Below are 21386 nucleotides of genomic sequence, written 5' to 3'. Positions count from 1 at the left end.
GGCCATGTTTGAATCGCCCTCCTCCTGCTGTGCTCTGGCAGGTGCCCATCTTCAGCAAGAAGGAGGAGATATTTAGTTACCTGGCCAAGTACGCAGTGCCCGTGATGAGAGCTGCCTGGCTGATCAAGATGACCTGTGCCTATTACGCTGCCATTACGGAAACGAAGGTGAAGAAGCGGCATGTCATTGACCCCTTCAGCGGTAAGGGCTGCTGCTCCGGCCTCGAACGCCTCCAGGATCAATGTAGTGCCCTGGGCTTGGGTTGAGCTGGGCCTCTCTCAGCCTCCACCCGGGGCAGCCGTTTCTCCTGCACCCAAATCACCAGGACGATCTGGCTTTCCCCCCTCACCGTCCCTTGTCTCCATTGCATCCAAAGCCTTCTCTGCTTGAGGGGTCCCACAGCAGGTCCAGCCCCGTCTCTGCCGCTGACTGCCTCTCTCCCTTTCTAGAGTGGACACAGATCATCACCAAATTTCTGTGGGAGCAGCTGCAGAAGATTGCCGACTTCCATCGGCAGCTGCTGGCACAAGCCTGCGGCTCGCCCTCCAGCATCATGCCTCAGGAGGTGGAGCACTCGGTGAAGCAGTGGGACTACAATGAGAAGCTGGCCATGTTTATGTTCCAGGTGAGGGCGGGAAGAGAAAGTGGCCTCTGGCTGGCTGGCGGGTCCCCTTTGGTGGGAAGTGTGTTGAAGATGGGCGAATTGAGTCCCCTCTGGCCCTCTCACTACGCCTCTGCCTGCTCCTTCCAGGACGGGATGCTGGACCGGCATGAGTTCCTGACCTGGGTGCTTGAGTGCTTTGAGAAGATTCGCCCGGGCGAAGACGAGCTCCTGAAGCTGCTCCTTCCGCTGCTCCTGCAGGTCAGACGCCACTCCCCAGGCAAACTCAGAAGAGGGGCCAGCTAGGTTGAGACGGGAAAACGGGAGTAAAACTGTAAGGAAGGGAGGGCTTTCGCTGGATGGGCCGTTCAGCGGCCTAGAAGATGGCGGGCGGAAGCTTAGGCGCTGGGTCTTGAGGGAGTGCCCGGCTGCAGCCCTGGTCTCTTTTCTCCCCAACAGTATTCCAGTGAGTTTGTGCAGTCTGCCTACCTGTCCAGGCGCCTGGCTTACTTCTGCACCCGCCGGCTTGCCATTCTGCTGGATGCCAGCGGTGGGCACCCGGCTCACCATCTTCCATCTCAGACGACCCCGGCACTCCCCTCCACCCCGACTCCCCAGCCGGCTGCGGGAAACTCCTCCGCCAGCCCTTTCAGCGACCTGCTGCTGTGTCCCCAGCATCGCCCAGTAGTGTTTGGGCTCAGCTGCATCCTCCAGGCAAGCGCTTGGCTTTGCAGGGCTCGGGAGGCGCACTTGTGAGTTGTCTAACAGGCCTTCAAAAGGAGCATGGGGACAATCTCAGACTTTTCCTGGCTGCTCCTTGTAGCACAGGGGTGTCAAACTGCCGGCCCGTGAGCCAGTTGCATCATACGGAGGCCGCACCCACCCCAGCTCCGGCAATGTGAAAAAAGTCACGATACGTCACGTCACATGGCGAGTTTGACACCCGTGTTGTAGCAGGAGGGCAGAGAGGCAGCATCGGGAACTTCCCACTGCTGAGGACGGGACTTTCCCTTAGAGTCCTAGCAGGAGTGGCTCACCACTGGGAGACACAGGGGAGCCCGGAAGGAAGGGTGTTGCGAATATCCAGGAAACATTTGGCTTTGGGGATCAGAGAGAACTGTGGAAATGGCTGACCATCCGAGTGCTGGACACCGAACTGCCCTTGAGAAGGATGGCCGCCTCCTCACCCCCGAGAGAACTCAACCTCCCCCTTGTCTCCTCCCTTCTCCTCTGGCTTTAGAGTATTGTCCTGTGTTGCCCCAGCGCCCTTGTCTGGCATTACTCCCTTACGGACAGCAGAATCAAGACGGGCTCTCCCCTCGACCACCTGCCCATTGCCCCCTCAAACCTGCCCATGCCAGGGGTCAACACCAGCTTCATACAGCAGGTGAGCAGCAGTCCACCTCTTGGCCTGGGTCGTCTCCAGCCCTCAGGGCTGACCCAGGGGTGGGGGAGGGGCTGTGCCAGGCTTGCTCCCTCCTTGTTTCTCCGGCTGGCTCAGGATCCTCGCAGGAGCCAAGGTCTTCCTCTGATGCCCCTTCCTTGCCAGGTCCGAGCGAGGCTCCGGGAGACGGAGCAGCAGATCAAGGAGCGTGGCCAGGCCGTGGAAGTGCGCTGGTCCTTCGACAAATGCCAGGAAGCCACTGCAGGTAGCCCCTGCCCCGAGTCCCCCCCCGCCCCCCTCCCTCGCTGCCCCTGTGTCTGAGCAGCTGGGTTGCAGTTCTCTGCTGTGCAGGCGGTGGGCTCCCTGCCTTTGACCTCTCCCTTTCTCTTCCAGGGTTCACCATCAGCCGGGTGCTCCACACTTTAGAAGTCCTTGACAGTCACAGTTTTGAGCGTTCGGACTTTAGCAATTCACTGGATTCTCTGTACAACAGGATATTCGGGGGAGGGCCGAGCAAGGACAGTCACGAGGTGGGGGAAAGGGGCTTCTCTGTCTTGGTGGGGAAATGGGATCCAACGGGAAGAGGGCGTGATCGGAGGAGGTGGCTCTGGACAGGGGTGCCTCCTTTGTCCAGGGGCCAGTGCAGGGTGCTCTCTCTGCACACGTTGTGTTGGCACACAATGCACTGCCAAAGCATTTGATTCAAGGCAGCCAGGTTGGAATTGCTGCTGCCGGGAGGCGGTCAAGGCTCCCAGCTGAAATCATTTTAAGATGGACAGGTTAGATCTACAGCAGAGGAGACCTCCCCCCATGGTGGCTTGCGGGGGCCTCCGTGTTCAGCTGCTGAGAGTGAAATCTAAACCAGGGAAAGCAGCTGGTGCTGGCTCCGTGTTCTCCTGGGGAGGACGAGGCTGGAGGAAGGGTCTACGGCTCCTCTTCAGCTGACGGCCTCCCCCGTGCAGCGCACGAAAGGAAGCACCGGCCCTGGCTGCTGCACCGTGGGGAGCTGTCTTGGAGCTTGACTGAAGGCTGGGGAGAAGGTTGGGCCGGCCCTTCCAGCAGATTAACCCCCTTGCTTTCCTGGCAGATCTCCCCCGACGACGACGCCGTGGTGGCTCTGCTCTGCGAGTGGGCCGTGAGCCACAAGCGGTCAGGACGGCACCGGGCAATGGTGGTGTCAAAGCTGCTGGAGAAGCGGCAATCTGAAATAGAGGCCGAGGTGAGCAGAGTGGTGCTTCCAGAGGGGCTGGCAGAGGCGGTGTGAGAAGGCCAGGAGGGTGGGGGAGGGCGTCCCCTTTAAAAAGGAAATGTCCGTTGGGGTTAATATCCTAGAATGTCCCATTCTGACTCGACCGGGATTGTTTGGTCACCTCAGTGGCCCAACTTGGCCACGGACAAGGTTGGACATTTCTGGCCAGGTCGGAACACTTTTGAAGTTGATACTGGACATTTGTGGCCAAGACATTTTGACCTCAAGGTGCTTTACAAATCTGTGTTTTCATCCCCAACAACTTTGTGCTCAGTCCACAAAGTTCATTTGAATATTCTGCAAACACAAGTGAAGACAACATCGAGAGTGCAGGTATCCTAAAACATTAAACATTGGGGGAAAAAAGAAAAAATAATAAAGCCTGTGAAATATTCAGCAGTGATGGTGAATGCCAGAGACGGGGCTGTGAAAACTTCCAAAGTCCAAATGCAGCACGAAAAGGGGGGGGAGGGGGGAGTGCAGTCCCTGCAGGAGATGAGGCCACGGAAATAGTCCCACGCGTGGGGTGTTTGTTCCAGCACAAACTCTGCTGCAGGGGCCCAAATCTAGGCTCGGGCGTTCTGGGGAGGGCCTGGGAGCAGGCGTGGGGCTCACCCCTTCTGTTCTTGTGCTTGTGTTCAGCGCTGTGGCGACTCAGAAGTGGTGGACGAAAAAGGCTCCATCTCGTCGGGTTCCCTCTCGGCAGTGAGCGCCCCCGTCTTCCAAGAGGTCCTCATGCAGTTCCTGGACACCCAGGCCCCCATGCTGAGTACGGACCAAGCCCACGCCCGGCTTCTGCTTGAGAGGAAAGGGGGGGGGGTCAGGCCAGGGACGGCTGGGCAGAAGCAGGCCTGGCTCCTCATGCCTCCCTCCCTCCCTGGCAGCTGACCCCAGCAGCGAGAACGAGCGGGTCGAGTTCTTCAACCTGGTCCTGCTCTTCTGCGAGCTGATCCGACACGACGTCTTCTCGCCCAACATGTACATGTGTACCCTGATCTCGCGGGGCGACCTGGCCATCGACCACGGGCCCCGCCCCGCCTCCCCCTTTGACGATGCGGCGGAAGAGCACGACCGGAAAGAGCGGGAGGGCGGCCACGGCCTCAAGCTGGAGGTTTGAGCTGAAAGCCTTCCTTGTTCTGATCGGGGGGGGGGAGGGCTGGGCTCCTTCTGCTTCAGGGTGCTGAAGGAGGCGCCTCATCCCTTCTCCCTGCCAGGATGCTGGCCTGTCGGAGTGCCACATGGACATCGACCACAGTTCCAGTGTCATCTTTGATGACATGGAGAAGGCTGATTTCTCGGTAGGGCCCGGCCGGGCATCCTGGCTGGTCTTTGGGAAGCCCATAGTGCTGGTGATGTGGCAGAGGTTGCCTTGGGTCCTTCCTTCCCTCACTGGCAGACTTGGGTTGCCTCCTTCCCAAGAGAGCCGCTGCCCTCCAGCGCCCTTCCTGGGGGAAAAGGAGGTCCAGCCCATTCTGTCTGGGGCCTGTGGGGGCCTCAAGGGGAGCGGAAGCCATGGGATGCTGTGCAGAGAGAGGCAGAAGTCCTTGGTGGAGGGTGCTCCTGCCTGGCCAGCCTTCGGGGGCAGAGTCTTCCCTGCCAAGATGCAGAATCCACTCACCTTTCTGCCTTTTCCCTGCCCCCCCGCCAGATGTTCTCTCCTTCCATGCACTGTGAATCCAAAGCCAGCCCTTCCCCAGAGAAACTGGACCCTGAGAAGGACAGGGTGGCCGATGGGACATTGGCAACACTTTATGAGCAGCCTCGACACATCCAGTACTGCACACATTTCCCCATTCCCCAGGTGAGATGCGATGAGCCGGGCAGTGGGGAAGGGCTGCTGTTTGCTGGGCGTGCGGGGGAATGAGCCGGGGCCTGGTGAGGCCTCCAGGAGGTCCCAGATGGCTTCATGTGAGAATCTTTGGGAGGTGCCTCCCTCGGAAAGGAAAGGCCTCCCTGTGGGTGGCTGGAGAATGTCCCATTGACCGCAGTGGGACCTGCTCTTTCCCGCCTTTCTGCCTTCTCAGGAGGAGTCGAGCAGCCACGAGTGCAACCAGCGGCTGGTGGTCCTTTTCGGCGTTGGGAGGCAGCGCGACGAGGCACGCCACGCCATCAAAAGAATCGGCAAAGATATCTTGAAGGTGCTCAACAGGAAAAGCACAGCAGAGACAGGTTGGTGGGGCTGCTCAGTGGCCCGTGGAAGGGCCTGTGTGGAAGCCATTGGGACCTGCGGAGGTCATCACAACGTATCTGCCTTGGGCAGGTGGCGAGGAAGGGCAGAAAAGGAAGAGAAACAAGCCAGAGGCCTTCCCAACCGCAGAGGACATCTTTGCGAAATTCCAGCATCTTTCCCATTTTGACCAGCACCTCGTCACCTCTCAGGCAGGCTCCTGCGGCCGAGGGCGGGTTGGAGGCTGGGAGGGAGCAGCAGGGGGGTGGGGTGTGTGCTTTGGGCTCTGGAGACCCCTGGGTGTGACTGCTGGGCACCACACTTCCTTCTTCAGGTATCTCGCAACGTCTTGGAGCAGATCACCAGCTTTGCCTTAGGGATGTCCTACCACCTGCCTCTGGTGCAGCACATCCAGTTCATCTTCGACCTGATGGAGTATTCGCTCAACATCAGCGGGCTCATCGACTTTGCCATCCAGGTGAGTCGCCCGAACTGGGGTTCGGCTGGGCGGAGCTTCCGAGCTTGCCCGTGGCCGAGATGGGTTGCCAGGTCATGTTGGAAGCCCCATGCCAGGCCGAAATCCTCACCAAAGGCCCTTTGAATCCCCAAGCACAGAAGGGCACAAACAGTACGCAACTGCAGGTAGTGTGTGCAAGGAATATGCACACAACATAACTTGCGCTTTCCAGTTCTTTTGCCGTAAAGTGCAAAAGCTCCCTTCCCTCCCAACTTAACAGTGTGAGATGCCGCAGCCACACTTGGTGACTTGGATGCCGAGGGCTGCAGCAGGACCTGGTCGCCTCATCTTGGCTCCCCCCAAGCACAACGTTTCCCCAAACCTGCCCCTTAAGCCTTGCCACCCCTAGTGGTGCTGGAGGCTGTGAGTTGATCTGCATCTTCCCTAACCCCCTCCCCGCCCCGGCGGATCCCGGATGGCTGCTTAGCTGCTGAACGAGCTGAGCGTGGTGGAGGCCGAGTTGCTGCTCAAGTCCTCTGACCTGGTGGGCAGCTACACCACCAGCCTGTGCCTGTGTATCGTGGCCGTCCTGCGGCATTACCACTCCTGCCTTATCCTCAACCAGGACCAGATGGCCCAAGTCTTCGAAGGGTGAGCCCTGGGCACACGCCCTGCAGGCTTTAGGGGAGGTGACCAGCCCTCCTGGAACGGCTCCTTCGGGGGTGGGGATGGGATGAGGGGCAGGGGTCGCTCAGCCTGTCCCGGCTTTCTCCCACGTGCTTCTCTCCTCCCTCCCAGGCTGTGTGGGGTGGTGAAGCACGGCATGAACCGCTCGGATGGCTCTTCGGCCGAGCGCTGCATCCTGGCCTACCTCTACGATCTCTACACGTCCTGCAGCCACCTCAAGAGTAAATTTGGGGAGCTCTTCAGGTTGGTGCCCTACCTGTGGCCCTCTTGCCAGCCTCTTCCCTCCCGAGCCCGGCTCCTTTCGCGTCTCCCCAACGAGGGGGCTCTTGGAGACCCGGCTGGGGCTACCCAGGTCTCATCGCCTGCTTTCCCCGCAGCGACTTCTGCTCCAAAGTGAAGAACACCATCTACTGCAACGTGGAGCCCTCCGACTCGAACATGCTGTGGGAACCCCTGTTTATGATCGACACCATCGAGAACCCCTCAGCCCACAACTTCACCTACACCAACCTGGGCAAGAGCCTGGCAGACAACCCGGCCAACCGCTACAGCTTTGTCTGCAATGCCCTGATGCACGTCTGCGTGGGGCACCACGACCCGGACCGGTGAGGGCCCGGCCGGGTGAGGGGCCACGGGGGGACTGCTGATGCCTCTTTCCCTGGGGAGGAAGCAAAGGAAGGAGAAGCAGGAGGTCTGGCCCTCCCTCTTCCTTCTCCCCACTTCCTAGTTCCTGGGGGTAGAGGTTGGATTCACGTGTTACTTTCAGCTCTATTGAATCAGCCACACTTAGTTGTCACTCGGCTTTGTGGCTTTTTCTGCCTCTGGAGAATCCGGCAGACCCGTTTCAAAGAGGAGGCTCCGTGCACACCTCCAGGCTGGCCGGCCGAGGCCGACCTCTCTGCGGCTCACGGCTGATAGCCTCGGGAAGACAGCCAGGCCCTCACCGGCCCCTGCTCTCCCACCCAGGGTCAACGACATTGCCATCCTGTGTGCGGAGCTAACCGGCTACTGCAAGCTGCTGAGTGCCGAGTGGCTGGGGGTGCTGAAGGCCCTGTGCTGCTCCTCCAACAACGGAACGTGCGGCTTCAACGACCTGCTCTGCAACGTGGACGTAAGGGCGGGACAGGGAGGGGCAGGAGGGAGGTTTTACAGAGCAGGCATAACGTCTGAGGAGGACCCATTGGCGAAGCAGGTGTGGAAGAGGGCTGCGTGTGCTTGAAGGACGCTCTCTCGGGGAGAAAGCCTGGGCTCGGCTGCAGGGGCCCCGGTGCCCCCAGCTGTGTTCCCTGGAGCCAGTTGCCCCTAACTGATCTTTTCCTGCCTTGACTTTTGGCTTAGCTCCCAGCAGTGCCCCTGTTTGCTCAGGATGTCATCCTTCTCTAGTTCCAAAACACAAAACCTGACCCCACATCCTGATCCGGTGCTTTCCTCAATCCCAGCATTTCAGGGATGTGGCTTAAGATCTGATTTGGAAATATTGGGAATATTTGCCCAGCACTGGGGGGGCGAGGGGGGGGGTCAGTTCTGAATGTAAATGGTAATACGGGCAGGGGCTCAGCCGAGCTGCCTTCCTCCTTACCTGCAGGTGAGCGACCTGTCCTTCCACGATTCCCTGGCGACCTTTGTGGCTATCCTCATCGCCCGGCAATGTCTGCTTCTGGAGGACCTGATCCGCTGCGCAGCCATTCCCTCTCTTCTCAATGCTGGTGAGGGTCCGGCTGGGACACTGTCCGAAGCAGTCCCGGAGAGAGGCCCAGCCTGAAGGGCAGCCTGGCCCTTGACCAACCTGCCCTTCTTTTGCAGCCTGCAGTGAACAGGACTCGGAGCCCGGGGCCCGTCTGACCTGCCGAATTTTGCTGCACCTCTTTAAGACTCCTCAGCTGAATCCCTGCCAGCAGGATAGCAGTAAGCCATTGGGCCTCGGCTCTCCCAGGATGGGGGCGCCTTAGGTGTGTCTGCTGCAGCAGCGGTCAGTCCAGGGCTAAAAGCGTGGGCTCCCCACAGGTAAGCCCTCGGTGGGCATCCGCTCGTCCTGCGACAGGCACCTGCTGGCCGCTTCCCAGAATCGCATCGTGGATGGGGCTGTCTTTGCAGTGCTGAAGGCCGTCTTTGTCCTGGGTGCGTATTTGGACACAGTCTGGGGGGGGAAGGAGGGGCGGAGTCAGGCCACTGGATTAGTCCCCCCTCCTGGTTGCAGGGGACGCCGAACTGAAGGGCTCTGGGTTTTCCCACCCGGGAGGGGTGGACGACCTCCTGGACGACGACAAGAAGTCGGCCGGGCGGATGGTCTCCATCGAGACAGCCAGCCTGGATGTTTACGCCAAGTACGTCCTCCGGAGCATCTGCCAGCAGGTGAGATGGCCGGCCCTTGCGGGGAGTGTTTGCTCAGCAGTGGGCCTTGCCCTGAGCTCGCTCTGGGACGGGTGGCCGGTCCAGCTGCTGGGAGGGGCCGGGTGCTAAGCCCCCTTGAGGCATAGACGCGCCTGTGGGGACGGCCCTGCCAGCCCTGGTCCCGGGGCCTCGGGAGGCGGGGGGCAGATGGCTCGGTGTGGCTGGCAGAGCCAGAGGCCCCCAGGGTCAGTGGCACGCCCCTCCCCCTCTGTCCACAGGAATGGGTGGGCGAGCGATGCTTGAAGTCCTTGTGCGAGGACAGCAACGACCTGCAGGACCCTGTCCTGAGCAGCACTCAGGCCCAGAGGCTGATGCAGCTGATCTGCTACCCTCATCGGCTGCTCGACAGCGAGGAGGGCGAGAACCCCCAGCGGCAGAGGATCAAGCGCATTTTGCAGGTTCCTGGGTGGGGGGCGTTGGCCAGGCGGACGGAGCTCCTTGGCCCCTGCAGGAGCCCGGTGGGAGGGAGGGATTGGCTGTTTCCACGGGTGCAGGGACGAGGGGTGCGGTGAGATTCCGGCTCTCTCCAGGAGAGCACGAAGCCAGCGGGCAGGTTGGCCCCACAGCAGGGCTGTCCTCCTGACCGAGGCGCCCGTCTGCCTTCCTTGCAGAACCTGGACCAGTGGACGATGCGCCAGTCGCTGCTGGAACTGCAGCTCATGATCAAGCAGACGGCCAGCAACGTAAGGACTGGGGCAGGGGCTTCCCGGCTTGCTTCCCTGGGAGAGGCCAGGGCGGCCAAGAGGCCCTTGGAGAAGGGCAGCGCCTGGGAGTTCATCCCAGCCGAGCTGCGCTGCTGTCCTCTTGCCAGGGCTCCAGTGTTTGACTCCCCCCCCACCTCCTGCAGCAGGAGATGAATTCCCTCCTGGAGAACATCGCCAAGGCCACCATTGAGGTGTTCCAGCAATCGGCAGAGACCAACTCAGCCAGCAACGGCATCGTCAGCCTGGGCAGCTGCTCCAACCTCATGCCAGCCAACCCCAAAGCCAAGCCTGTCCTTAGGTCAGCAGAAGTCGGGGGAGGCACGGAGGGGGCAGGATGCAGGGGGCCTGCTGGCCTGACGCTGCTCTCTCGCCCACCCAGCTCCCTGGAACGGTCCGGAGTGTGGCTGGTGGCGCCTCTGATCGCCAAGCTCCCGACCTCCGTGCAGGGCTACGTGCTGAAGGCCGCGGGGGACGAGCTGGAGAAGGGGCAGCATTTGGGGTCTTCCTCCCGCAAGGAGAGAGACAGGCAGAAGCAGAAGAGGTGAGGGACCAGGAGGGGGGGAGGGAAGCCCTGTGAGCCCAGCCCAACCTCTGCCCTTGCTTGCAGCATGACTCTGCTGAGCCAGCAGCCCTTCCTGTCCCTGGTGCTCACCTGCCTGAAGGGCCAGGACGAGCAGCGCGAGGGCCTCCTCACCTCCTTGTTCAGCCAGGTTCAGCAGGTAAGTGCAGGATCCCCAGGGTGGCTTTCTGGCCGCATGGACTCCGGGGGGGCTTTCCTTTCCCAGCCTTTGGCCCCCCAGCAGCTTCTGCCTGCTGAGGGAGAGCTGTTCCCATCACCATCCTCTTAGATTGTGACCAACTGGCGGGAAGACCAGTACCAGGACGACTGCAAGGCCAAGCAGCTGATGCACGAGGCGCTGAAGCTGCGGCTGAATCTGGTGAGCTGGGGGGGGCAGAAGGGGCCCCCTTCTGCCTCCCGAGGCTGCTCCCCTAAGTGTCGGGCAGAGCTGGAGCTGTTGGCCTCCTTTTGCTCCCCTTGCCGCTCCCACAGAATTTCCCTTTTTAGGGAGCCCCCTTTCCTTGGACAGGGGAAGCCCCCCTCTTTCTCTGCCCCAGCCTTCTTGTGGGGCGGGAGCTCATGTGGTCCTTCCCGCCAGGTGGGGGGCATGTTCGACACGGTGCAGCGCAGCACCCAGCAGACCACGGAGTGGGCGGTGCTTCTCCTGGACATCATCAGCAGTGGCACGGTGGACATGCAGTCTAACAAGTGAGCCCTTCCTTCCCCAGGACCTCCCCCCCCCAGCCCCTCAGCAGCTCTGTTGGGGCACAGGAGGCCTCTGATTGTGATGAGGGGGTATTTTTGGCCTGTCTGCAGGCTGGGTCAAATATCCACCCTTGCAGGTCAGCTGGGCTTTCTGCAGGGGACCAAGTCCTTAAGAAATGTCCCCCCCCCCGAGAGCCCCATCCGTAGCAGGACAGGGGCCCAGTTTTCCTGGCCACAAGGGCCGTGTGAATTGGCAGCCCTTCCGGCACAAGTGCAAAGCCTGGCCTGGGCCAAGGGGGCTACCGCTGCTGCTGCCCCTTGCTGACCGCCCTTCCTCTCGGCCCCTGGTCTTCCAGTGAGCTCTTCACCACCGTCCTGGACATGCTGAGCGTGCTGATCAACGGCACTCTGGCCGCTGACATGTCCAGCATCTCGCAAGGCAGCATGGAGGAGAACAAGCGGGCCTACATGAACCTGGTCAAGAAGCTGCGGGTAAACCAGAGCCCTCCCCCCCCCCGGAGGGAAGGGGTGCACTGGCGGTGTGTTCCTGGGTCGACCTCTGCTTTTTTCCTGGGTAACGCTCTTGTGCCTGAGGGCAGCGGGCAGGAGGGGGCCGACCCGGGGGCCCTGTCCGGAGCCACAGGAGCGAGGGCAGGACGGCTGGGGCCACGGTGCAGCTCCCCTAGGGCAGCCGCAGTGGCAAGCATGGCGGCTTCCTCCTCTGCAGAAAGAGCTGGGCGACCGACAGTCTGAGAGCCTGGAGAAGGTGCGCCAGCTGCTGCCCCTGCCGAAGCAGACCCGGGACGTGATCACCTGCGAACCCCAGGGCTCCCTCATCGACACCAAAGGCAACAAGATTGCCGGCTTTGACTCCATTTTCAAGAAGGAGGCAAGTGGCTCCCTGGGCCTCTGGCTGAGGGGGGGGGGCTTGGCTCTTGGCGGGAGGGGACGGGGGTCGGGCTGCGGGACTGGCAGATTTCAGAATGAGGGCTGAATCGCCATGGCTGTCCTCCCCTCCCCCCCTCCTCCCCCCAGGGCCTGCAGGTCTCCACCAAGCAGAAGATTTCGCCCTGGGACCTCTTCGAGGGCCTGAAGCACTCTGCCCCGCTTTCCTGGGGCTGGTTCGGGACGGTGCGGGTGGACCGCAAGGTCTCCCGCCTGGAAGAGCAGCAGCGGCTGCTCCTCTACCACACCCACCTGAAGCCCAAGCCCCGCAGCTACTACCTGGAGCCGCTGCCGCTGCCTCCCGAGGAGGAGGAGCCCCCCACTCCGGTGCCTCTGGAGCCGGAGAAGAAGGTGGTCGAGCCGGCCAAGGCGGAGAAGGCCAGCGCCAGTGCCGGCAGCTCCACGGCGGAACCCAAGAACAAGAGTAAGAGCAAGAACAAGAAGCGCGCCCAGTCAGCCAACAAGAGCGAGGTGAGCCCCCTCCCCAAGGCTGGGCCGCCCCCCCCCAGCCCCTCACCCTGCCCGGCCTGCCTTCTCATGGCCTTTGCCCCCCCCCCAGGAATACCTGATGAACGCGGGCCGAGGGGTCTCCTATGGTGCCGGCATTCCTGCCGACCTCCTGCACCACCAGCCGGGGAATGCCATGTCTCGCCTGGCCTACGGGCAGCCTCCGGTGGGCCTCTACGCCCAGAACCAGCCCCTCCCAGCAGGTCAGTCAAAGGCCGGCGTCTCCTGGAGAGGAGACCTGCCCCCCCCCGAGCCTGGATTTTGGCAGCTTCCCCAGCAGGACCCCCAAGCAGAGCCGGGACAGGGAGCCCAGCGGAACAGAGGGGCTTCCTCTTGGGCTCCCTCCAAGCTCCCCCAGGCTCCTGGCACTGGCCGGGGCTGAGCTAGGCGCCCTTGGCCTCTTCTGCCTGGAGGGGCCCAGAAAAGATGTGCTGCTTCTCCTTGCAGGCGGCCCTCGGTTGGACACATCGTACCGGCCGGTGCGCATGCCCATAGGAAAGCTGGTGCCCAACCGGCTCCCCTACGCGGGGGTCTTGCCAGCCGGCATGGGCATGCTGGGAATGGACCCTTCCTATAAATCAGCCGTCTATAGGCAGCAGCAGCCGCCGCCCCCTGTTCCTGGGGGGCAGCTCCTGCGCCAGCAGCTGCAGGCCAAACTGGTAAGCTCCCAGGGAGGGGGATTGCAGAGCGGATCGCCTGAGAGAGGGTCTCCTGCCCGTCTCCCTTCAGCCTGTGGGCAGTTCTGGAGACCTCTTTGAGGCAGCCTCCAGCTCTTCCAGAAGTGGGACGAAAAGCACCCTGGTCTTTATCATTCCGCTTCTCGGTCAGCACGGCCCAAAGTAGTTTAGAAGGAAAGATCTCGGGGCCAGCGAGGGTCCTGGCCTCGCCTGCAGGGCACCGACTGTGCTCCAGCCACCCGTGCCATGACTCTCTCTTGCCTTCCCAGCAAACCCAGGGGATCCTGGGGCAGCCACCAGTGCGCCAGATGCCTCCCACTCCGGCCTATGGAACCGGGCAGCCCTCGCAGGTGAGTGCCCAGCCCTCCGGCGGCTTCTTCCAGGAAACTTTCTCCTGCCCAGACAACTGGGAAAGGAAGCTGGTGGGGCCGAGCGCGGTCTCTGTTCGGCGGGAGCATCAGAGACTGGCCGCCTTTTTCAGTGAAGCTTCTGAGCAGTAACTATCCTGCCTGGCCCATTGCTGTCCCTGCCCCTGCTTCCCTCTTCCCCTTGCAGGGTTACACCCCCTATGGGGTGCCTCACCTGAGCCTTCAGCAGCATCCCTCCCAGGCCAGCACCATGGTCCCCTCGACCTATTCCGGCCAGACCTACCAGAACGCCCACCCCAGCGCCAACCCTGCCTTCGTCGACGCCGTCCGATCCATGCAGAGGCCCAGTGGATACGTGCACCAGCAGGCCCCGGCATATGGGCACGCCCTGAATGCCGCCCAGAGGTACCCGGGGGGCTGCAGGGCTGCGTCCACCCCCACCCGATCCAGCCAAGGCTCTGCCCGAAAGGCGGCCGGGGGAGCTTGTCTCGGCCCGCCATCTGATGCGCCGGTTCTCCCCGGCCTCCGCTTCAGGTTTCCCCATCAGCCGATGCAGCAACCAGCCATGATGGGCAGCATCAACCACCTGAGCACCCAGGGGGTCCCCACGGGGGTCCGGCCTAGCCAGCTTCTGCCTGACCAGCAGCAGCAGCAGCAGCAGCAGCAACAGCAGCAGCAACAGCAATACCTGCGGCAGCAGCAGCAGCAGCTGCTACGGGTGAGCAGCGATGGACTCTGGCAAACGCTTTCCCTGCCTGGGGGGACTGTGGACCTGCCTGGGGCTTAAGCAAGCTCTGATAACGGGACTGGAAGTCTGTGGCGAAAGGGGAGGGGTTTTAAAAGAGGGGAGGTCCTTGTCCAGGCTGCTTCAATGGCTGCCACAGGCCCAGTTGGCAGAACACCGCCTGAGGTGGTGGAGGTGACCCTCCGTCTTCCCAGGGCTCCTGGCTGCGCTTCTCACGGATTCCCTTCGCCCTTCTTTTTTGCAGCAGCAGCAGCAGCAGCAGCAGCAGCAGCAGCAGCCCCCTCCGCAGCCACAGCCCCAACAGCCACAGCCACCCCCCCAGCAGCCTCCCCCGGTGCCCCCCGTCCCTCAGCCCCAAGCTCAGGGCCAGCCGCCGGGACTGGGGATGCAAGGCCTGGCTCCTCAGCAGCCCCTGGTGAGTCCGGCCTCTCCCTGGGGCAGCCGGGGATTCCCAGCCGCCCACAGCCTCAGTGACGCCTCCCCCTCTGCGCAGTTCCAGCGACAAGGCCTCCAGCAGACGCAGCAGCAGCAGCAGACGGCCGCCTTGGTCCGGCAGCTCCAGCAGCAGCTCTCCAGTAAGGCCTGCGCCCCGGGCCCTGTAGCTCAGACGGCCGGGCAGAGCTGCAGCCTCCCAGGCTCCCCTTAGGGGAAGGAAGTGGGGTTCTCGGGGCAGGGTGCTCCCCCTCTCACCTTCCAAAGCACACCTGAGCAGGTGGCCCTCAATGAGAGCTGAAGGCGAGGGAGAGAGCTTCATGGGAGGGGAAATGCAGGGGGCCGTTGAGGGTCCAGCAGAGCAGACTGCTTTTGGCTGCCAGCATTGCTGGAGGCAGCTTCTCTCCCCCCCCCCCCTTGCCAGGCCTTCTTTTTCCCACCTGGCGGATCAGAGCCGTTTGCAGCTGCGGTGTCTGAGTTGGGGGAAGGCAGAGGAGCTGCCCGCCCTGGCACCGGGAGGGGGGCTCTGCCGAGGCTTCAGAGGAGCCACTGAGGGGCTCGCTTGGGCGTCTGGCACGTGGGGCAGCCCCGGAGTTGGGCTCCTGCTACCTCAGCAAAAAAGGCTGGCTTGTAGGGGGAGGGATAGAATTGGGGCTGCCCCTCGGGTGGCTTTGGTCCCTCCTGCAGCCTTGGAGAGGGGGCAGCAGCTTCACTCGGCAGGCTGAGGAGGCCGAGGCTGCGGCGACTGTGAGCCTGGGGAGAAAGGGGTCGCTCCTACGGTGGTTTGTCCCCATCCTTTTCCCCCCAAGAGGCCCCCTGCCACGGGTCCAGCCGATCTGTGGGCGGACAGGAGCCCGCCCACAAGTTTGGCTGGAGTGGGATGCAGGGACCGTGGCCACGGCACAGACGTGTGCTTGAGAAGCTTGTCGGGTGCAGGGGAGCCTGCCCTGCCACAGAGCCGGGTGGTGTGATGGGCACCTCCTGCACAGGAGTGTCCCTGACGCCGTGCCCGCCTCCTCCACATCCAGCCAGCTTCTGCCCCAAATACTGAGCCGTTTGCTCCCCTCCCTTCCCGGCATCTGACTCCGTGTTTGGCCCGCACAGATACGCAGCCCCAACAGAGCAGCAACCCGTTCGGACGGTATTGAGCCCCGCCAGAGAAGAAGCGGCTTCACGGCGGACTTGGAAGGGCCGTTCTTCAGGGCCGGGGGGGGAGACCAGCCCCCCCACCCGTGGACTCTGGCTGTGCAGCAGCAGCCCCCACCCGTCCACGGCCAGGAGTGTTTTATCATGCCAAACGAGTGTTTTTAATCTCCACTTTCTACCAGTGTTTCCGAATCCTGTGTGATTGCTAGAGTCTCCCACCCCACTTTGATTTCAGCTTTTAATAAGTTTTTAGTATTTTTGTTAAAATAATGACAAAAAAACAACTTGTAAGATTTTATACTTTATTTATACCAGATGAACCCTGTATCACAGATGTCCTGAAAAGAAATACACAGAGCATACTTTCCAGAGCGCAGCTTGGTTTTTTGGCACGGGGGGGACGGGAGGCGAGGTGCAGCGCTTCCTCTTTCCGCATTTTGAAATCGGTTCTCATAATTGGTGCTTGGTGCTGATGGGGAGCGGATGCCCCCCATCTCCTCCGTTCCGCTTGCCTGGGCTGTTAACGAGGGAGAACGTGACCCTTCTGCGTGTGGCACAGAGAGGACGGCCAGCCACGCCCTTGCAAAGCCAAATGCGGAGATGGCAGGGCAGTCCTGCCCACACGGGCATCGCTGTCCAGGCACCCGCTTTGGTTCGAGGAACCACTGAGCTGTTGATCAACATGGGCATCTGGAGTTTCTCTCCCCTTCTGATGTCATCTGTCTTAGAAACGTTGGTGGCCCTTGAGCCACACACCTGCTCACCCCCCCAGGTCTCTTGTGTTTGGGGGTGCGAGAGATGCTGCTCTGCTGAGTTAGTCTCCCCATTTTCATCTGCTGGCTTTGACTGTGGTTGGCCTTGGCTTAATTGCACCGCAGGATTCGACAGTTCGCCGTGTTCCGTGTGTGAGTGTGAATCGTCCATGTCTGGTGCAACGCTGGATGGTCCTGTGCAGCCGGTTTTTGCACAGAGAGGGCTTCCAGCACAGAGGCTGATTCCCCCACTAAGGACATTGGGGGGGGAGGTCTTTGCAGAACTGTTGCCTGGGGTGAGGAGCAGCCCTCTGCCGAAGTCTGTCACCTCAGCTTTCCTCCAGAGCTATCTGTGGGATAGTTCAAGGTTTGCGTCCTTTTCAGTGTGGTTGGTGGAGGCCTGGAAAGGACATGAGCCCCCCCCTCGGGTCTCTGCCCTGCCAGCTCTTTTAGGACCTGCAGGATCCAGTCCCAGTGCAAACTGGGTCACCTTTCCCTGAAGTGAGCCTCCCTGGCCAGGGAGGGGAGCTCGTGTTTTTCCGGAGGTCCGGCCTGGCTTTCCAGATTAATCTTCCCAAGTTTTTATACCTTATGCCCTCTTTCCAGGGGGTCCCTTACTACCCTGTCTTCGACTTTCTCTGAACGAAACACGTGAAAACCCTCGTCCTTCAGCTCTTCTTAGATGAAGGTTGGCAAGTGTCCACGTAAGCCTGGCTCAATCTCCCAGCCAGCCAGTTGCAACCATGTTCTTGCACACAGACAGGCTGCCTCACGTCACGTGGTCCCTCTGAGCGTCGCCTCTTCCTCTGATCAGTTCCTTTTTGTTGAAAGGAATGTTTATGCACCACTTAATCGGAGCTCATTAACCCACAGAGGCTAATCTGGATTCCCCGAGCCCGGTGCATAATCAGCATTTAACTCTGCCCCCTTCTAGGCTAACTCCCATGTGTGCTAAGCCAGGCAATCTCGCTGCGTCCGTCTCGGCTGCTCGGGCCCTGGAGGACAAAGCCTCCTGGCGTGTGGCTCTCCCAGCACACAAGACCAGCATCCTCGAGGAGGCACGTGACCTGCTGCCCAACGAGGTCACGAATATGAGGTCATTCTGGCTTTTACCAGAGGCACACAGAGCCCCCTGAACCATCTATAATTGCCAGTTCCGGTTCAGGTTGCTGACGTGAGTGGGCAGACCTTTTAAGGATTGAACCATCGCAGGCCTTCTGACCTGGAGAAGCCACGAGTTGTTGCTTTGTAGCAGAGATGTTCAAGAAATGGATGGAGCAGAGAAAGGAGCCCTGCTGGGTGCCGATTCCTTGCCCTGCTGTTACCGTGTGATCTGACCCTCTTCTGCGGTCAGAGATGCCCTCCTGTGGCTTCTGGCTCCTCTGCCAGCAGTCGGGCTGTGACTGGTAGCACCCAATGGCTGCCTGGGATCTGGAAAGCTGCAGGCTCTCAGGGCACGGGAGCCCCATTCTGGGCCACGGTGGTGGTAAATGCAAAATAGGCCCTGGAAGGAACGGCCTCTGGACCTGCACAAAATATTCTCTTCTTGGAATTAGGGGCAGAAAAGATGACACCATGCCCAACCTTTTCCCGAAAGCTACCGTGTTATCCTGTTGCAGCGAAATGTTTTGTGGCAGGCGTTTATTACAGCTTAGCTTCTGCAGTCCATTTCAATAAAGGCAAGAATAACGATTCGTGAATCTGAGAAACAGGCTCTCCTTCAGAAGCGCTTATTTGTTTCTTTAAACGCCGACCCTGGGTTCGCTCATTGCATCAACCCAGAATGCGGTTTTCCTGCTTTCTCCTTACGTCTTGTGTGACCTCCGGCACTGGGGTTACTGTAGTTAATCCCACAAATGTTTTTGATGCCTGAATGTTTCAAGGGCACCTAATCCCACCATCAACAAAGTTCAACTGCAGAAAGTCGGATGCATCAAAAGCCTGTGAGGGAAGACAATTTGCTTCAAAGCATCTGGGCAGGGAAAGCAAGCTTCATTTTCTCTGGGGGTCCAGATCTTCCCCCGAGCCTTGGCCCTGGCATCAGGAAGGAGAGCCTGGAAGCCCAGCAAATAATGATGGAACCATTATTCCCTCAAATGGCTGTATGTAATGCTCCGAATGCAGGAGGGCAGCCATCAAAGTCTCTCCATACCCAGAAGAAGTGCAGAGATGGGGCAGCAAAATTCTTACAAATTTCTGTTCATTTCTTTGAGTGTCCAACTTTCATGCTCTTAAGTGCAGCCAGTTCTCTGAAAAGATCACCCTTGAGGGATCTCTCATTCAAGCAAGTGAAACCCAACCAGCCCTTTACTTGGGCAAGTGCAAAACACACCAGGCTACTAAGACAGCATTTAAGAAGAAAGTGTAAGGATGGCAATAAAGCTAATATCTCCTCAATAGTTGGAGAGAAAAAAATCTGGGTGGGCTTCAAATGGAAAGTTCAAAAATGGATTCATGCTTGTGTGTGAACTTGAAAAAGGTCCATTCATGGTTACATTTGCCAGACACTTCCTTTGCAGCCCCTGGAACTCCCTGCTAAGGGAAATTATCACCAGCTTCTGGACTTTTTCCGTACAGTACATTGTAAAGCATTGATGCTTGATTGAGCTTTAAAACTGACTGGTAGCGTTTTATGTTATTTAAGAATTTATATACTGCTTTAATCAAGTCTACTTTTATTATTTGTCCTGAGGTTTTACATTATTGTTTTGAAACGTGATGCTTTTGTGACCCTTGAAGCTAATGTTTGATAGCCAGGACTATTAAACTGGCTACATAAGTAAACTCAAGCAGGGATTTTGTTCCTCTTGTGTCTGGCGGCAATTTACAGCCCTGATATCTTGCCCAATGCTGGTGGATTTTGTCCAGAGTGAAATTTCAGAACCTTAAACTCTGTCCTCTTAATTGGGCCCCAGAATCCAGGAGGACTTTGTGTGATTCACAGAGACCTGCCGTTTTCCTCATTCCTTCAGGCTTCAGGAGAATAAAAAGCACAGTAGAAACCGTCCCATTAGGGAGGACATGAAGGTGGCCCTTTTGTTACAGACTCTGATCTTTTTAAACACCTGGCCCAGTTCCATGAAATACGGAAGGTTTCCCTCAGGTGGAGCTTATGGAAGCAACGGGTGGAAACGGGCGTCTGCCCTGTCCGTTATTCACCGCCCTGTTTCTCTGACCGACTTTGAAGATCTGAAAGGAGACTCGGGAGCTCGGAGGCTGAGCTGCTCCACTAACCCAGCTCCTGCTTGACTTCCTGCCCATTTTGTCTCATTTTTTGCGACTCTTTCATAGCATGGAGGACATGGAAAGCCAGGGGCCCATGTCCCCTCTGGGGAGTCATGCCTAGTGGTCAGAGAGCGTCAGCCCCTTGGAATAAGAGCTACTGGGTGGCATTGGTCAATTTCCTCTGAGACGGTTGCGATCTGGGAGGCAGATCCGGCAAGCACGGCCTCAGTGAACTGGGTGGGAGCACCTGCTGCTGAAAAGCCACTGTCTATGGAGGGAGCAATTAGCAGGGCTAAATTTAACCAAAGAAGCATCATTCCTTAGCATCAAACCCAAAATGGTGCCACCATTTCATTTTTTAAAAGAGAAAAGTGCATGAAAAGCAAGTCTCCTGGATGAGAAAAGAATTTTCCTGGGGGTAACCTGCTCCTTGGATCTGGTGCTGATGATCAGAGGCTGGTCCGAAGGGAGCAAAAAACCTGAAAGAGAGGGAGGGGGAGTGAACACACAGCACCTTGGACAGCACCCTGGGCAGGTGGAAGATTCGGTGCCGCCTCCCAGGACCTCTTCCTCCTGGTGGCCGGAGTTTGGCCAGTCTGCAAGCAAAGGGCCTGGAGATGCTATGCAAGGTCCGGCCTGCTCCAGAATTCAAGGTGGATCTGAAATAAAAGGCCAGGTTTGTGATCTTTCGGGTGTCTTTCCTTCCTTACATGCACACGTGCACTGATTTGTCCCTATTTCCTAGAGCAGGGTTTCTGAACCTTAGAGAAACCTTAGCCATGCCTTAGAGACCAACCTTCCCATCCAGAGTAGATTCCAAGACAGCTGTTGAAGGAGAGTTGGGTGCCTCTGGGTGGTGAGAAGGAGCACCCCGGAAACCACAACTGCAGTTGCTCAATTGGGAGGGCTGGGACCCAGAGAATGGGGAGAGACTAGGCAAAGGGGGAACTGGGAGGCACGTGCAGGAGCTCTTGGGGGGGGGCGAGGCCAGTGGAAACCAGGGGGGGGCTGCTGCTGAGGTCTGGGGGGGGCTCGGAAAGCAGGGCGAGCAAGCAGCACGCCCTTTGTTTCTGGGCCCATCAGACGGCTGCCCCCACAGGCCCTGCCGCCTCGCCCTCTCCTCGGAAGCCTCTTCTGGGGAAGGGGGGGCAGCTGCTCCCGGGCTTCTGTTGGGGATCCGGACAGAACGAGACCCCCGCGCCGGCAGACCCTCCCTCTCTCCCGGGCCGAAGGGGGCAGTTTGGCGGGGCCCAGGCGGCCGGTCTCCTGCTTGCCACCTGCTGCGGGGGGCTTCCAGGCGAGGGGGCTGAGTCGGGGGTCGCAAGGACGCCCTTCCCCTTCCGCGCGCCCTGCAGCCCCCGCGCCGCCAAGCCCGGGCGAATGGCCGCCTCGGGGCTGAGGAGGATCCCTCCCGCGCCGCGGCCCCTCCTCGCCTCCCTCCCTCCCTCCTCGCGCCCGCGCCCGCGCCCGCGCACTCTCGGCCGGGCGCGCGCGCGGGGCGGGGACTTCGGCGGCGCTGACGGCGGCCGTTGCAGGAGACCTTCCGCGCCCCCTCCCGCCGCCGCCGCCGCCGCCGCCTCCGCCGCCCCGGCTCCTCCCGCGCCGGCCCGGCATNGGAGGATCCCTCCCGCGCCGCGGCCCCTCCTCGCCCTCCCTCCCTCCCTCCCTCCTCGCGCTCGCGCCCG

At 60.2% G+C, this 21386-nt stretch overlaps 1 protein-coding gene across 1 annotated transcript; it reads left to right on the top strand.

Moving 5' to 3' along the window:
* Window positions 1-89: 89 nt before the first annotated feature.
* On the top strand, window positions 90-15730 carry MED12 (mediator complex subunit 12). Its single transcript, XM_015832497.1, has 41 exons — window positions 90-201; window positions 450-625; window positions 752-862; window positions 1061-1315; window positions 1842-1988; window positions 2151-2250; window positions 2379-2515; window positions 3073-3204; window positions 3877-4003; window positions 4119-4345; window positions 4449-4532; window positions 4883-5035; window positions 5259-5403; window positions 5435-5613; window positions 5736-5879; window positions 6346-6509; window positions 6657-6788; window positions 6923-7150; window positions 7512-7656; window positions 8131-8251; window positions 8349-8450; window positions 8550-8663; window positions 8743-8897; window positions 9155-9334; window positions 9548-9619; window positions 9787-9938; window positions 10020-10181; window positions 10248-10359; window positions 10489-10578; window positions 10798-10907; window positions 11261-11396; window positions 11632-11793; window positions 11940-12320; window positions 12409-12559; window positions 12804-13015; window positions 13303-13383; window positions 13589-13806; window positions 13936-14119; window positions 14391-14517; window positions 14635-14721; window positions 15683-15730. Exons 1-41 carry the CDS (start codon window positions 105-107, stop codon window positions 15724-15726), a joined length of 6036 nt encoding a protein of 2011 aa, XP_015687983.1. The 5' UTR covers window positions 90-104; the 3' UTR covers window positions 15727-15730.
* The last annotated feature ends 5656 nt before the right edge of the window (window positions 15731-21386 follow it).

Source organism: Protobothrops mucrosquamatus, unplaced genomic scaffold (assembly GCF_001527695.2).
Source record: "Protobothrops mucrosquamatus isolate PMUCROS unplaced genomic scaffold, P.Mucros_1.0 scaffold4, whole genome shotgun sequence".
Classification (NCBI taxonomy): Eukaryota; Metazoa; Chordata; class Lepidosauria; order Squamata; family Viperidae; genus Protobothrops; species Protobothrops mucrosquamatus.
The sequence above is the reverse complement of the archived record's forward strand: the minus strand, read 5'-3'. Positions and strand labels throughout refer to the sequence as shown.

What these genes read in the sequence shown, in the direction of transcription:
- MED12 (XM_015832497.1), top strand. Translation starts at nt 105, where the DNA reads ATGAGAGCTGCCTGGCTGATCAAGATGACCTGTGCCTATTACGCTGCC. An exon ending in CGAGCAAGGACAGTCACGAG is followed by an intron (nt 2,516 to 3,072) that starts GTGGGGGAAAGG and finishes CTTTCCTGGCAG; the next exon opens with ATCTCCCCCGACGACGACGC. An exon ending in AAATTTGGGGAGCTCTTCAG is followed by an intron (nt 6,789 to 6,922) that starts GTTGGTGCCCTA and finishes CTTTCCCCGCAG; the next exon opens with CGACTTCTGCTCCAAAGTGA.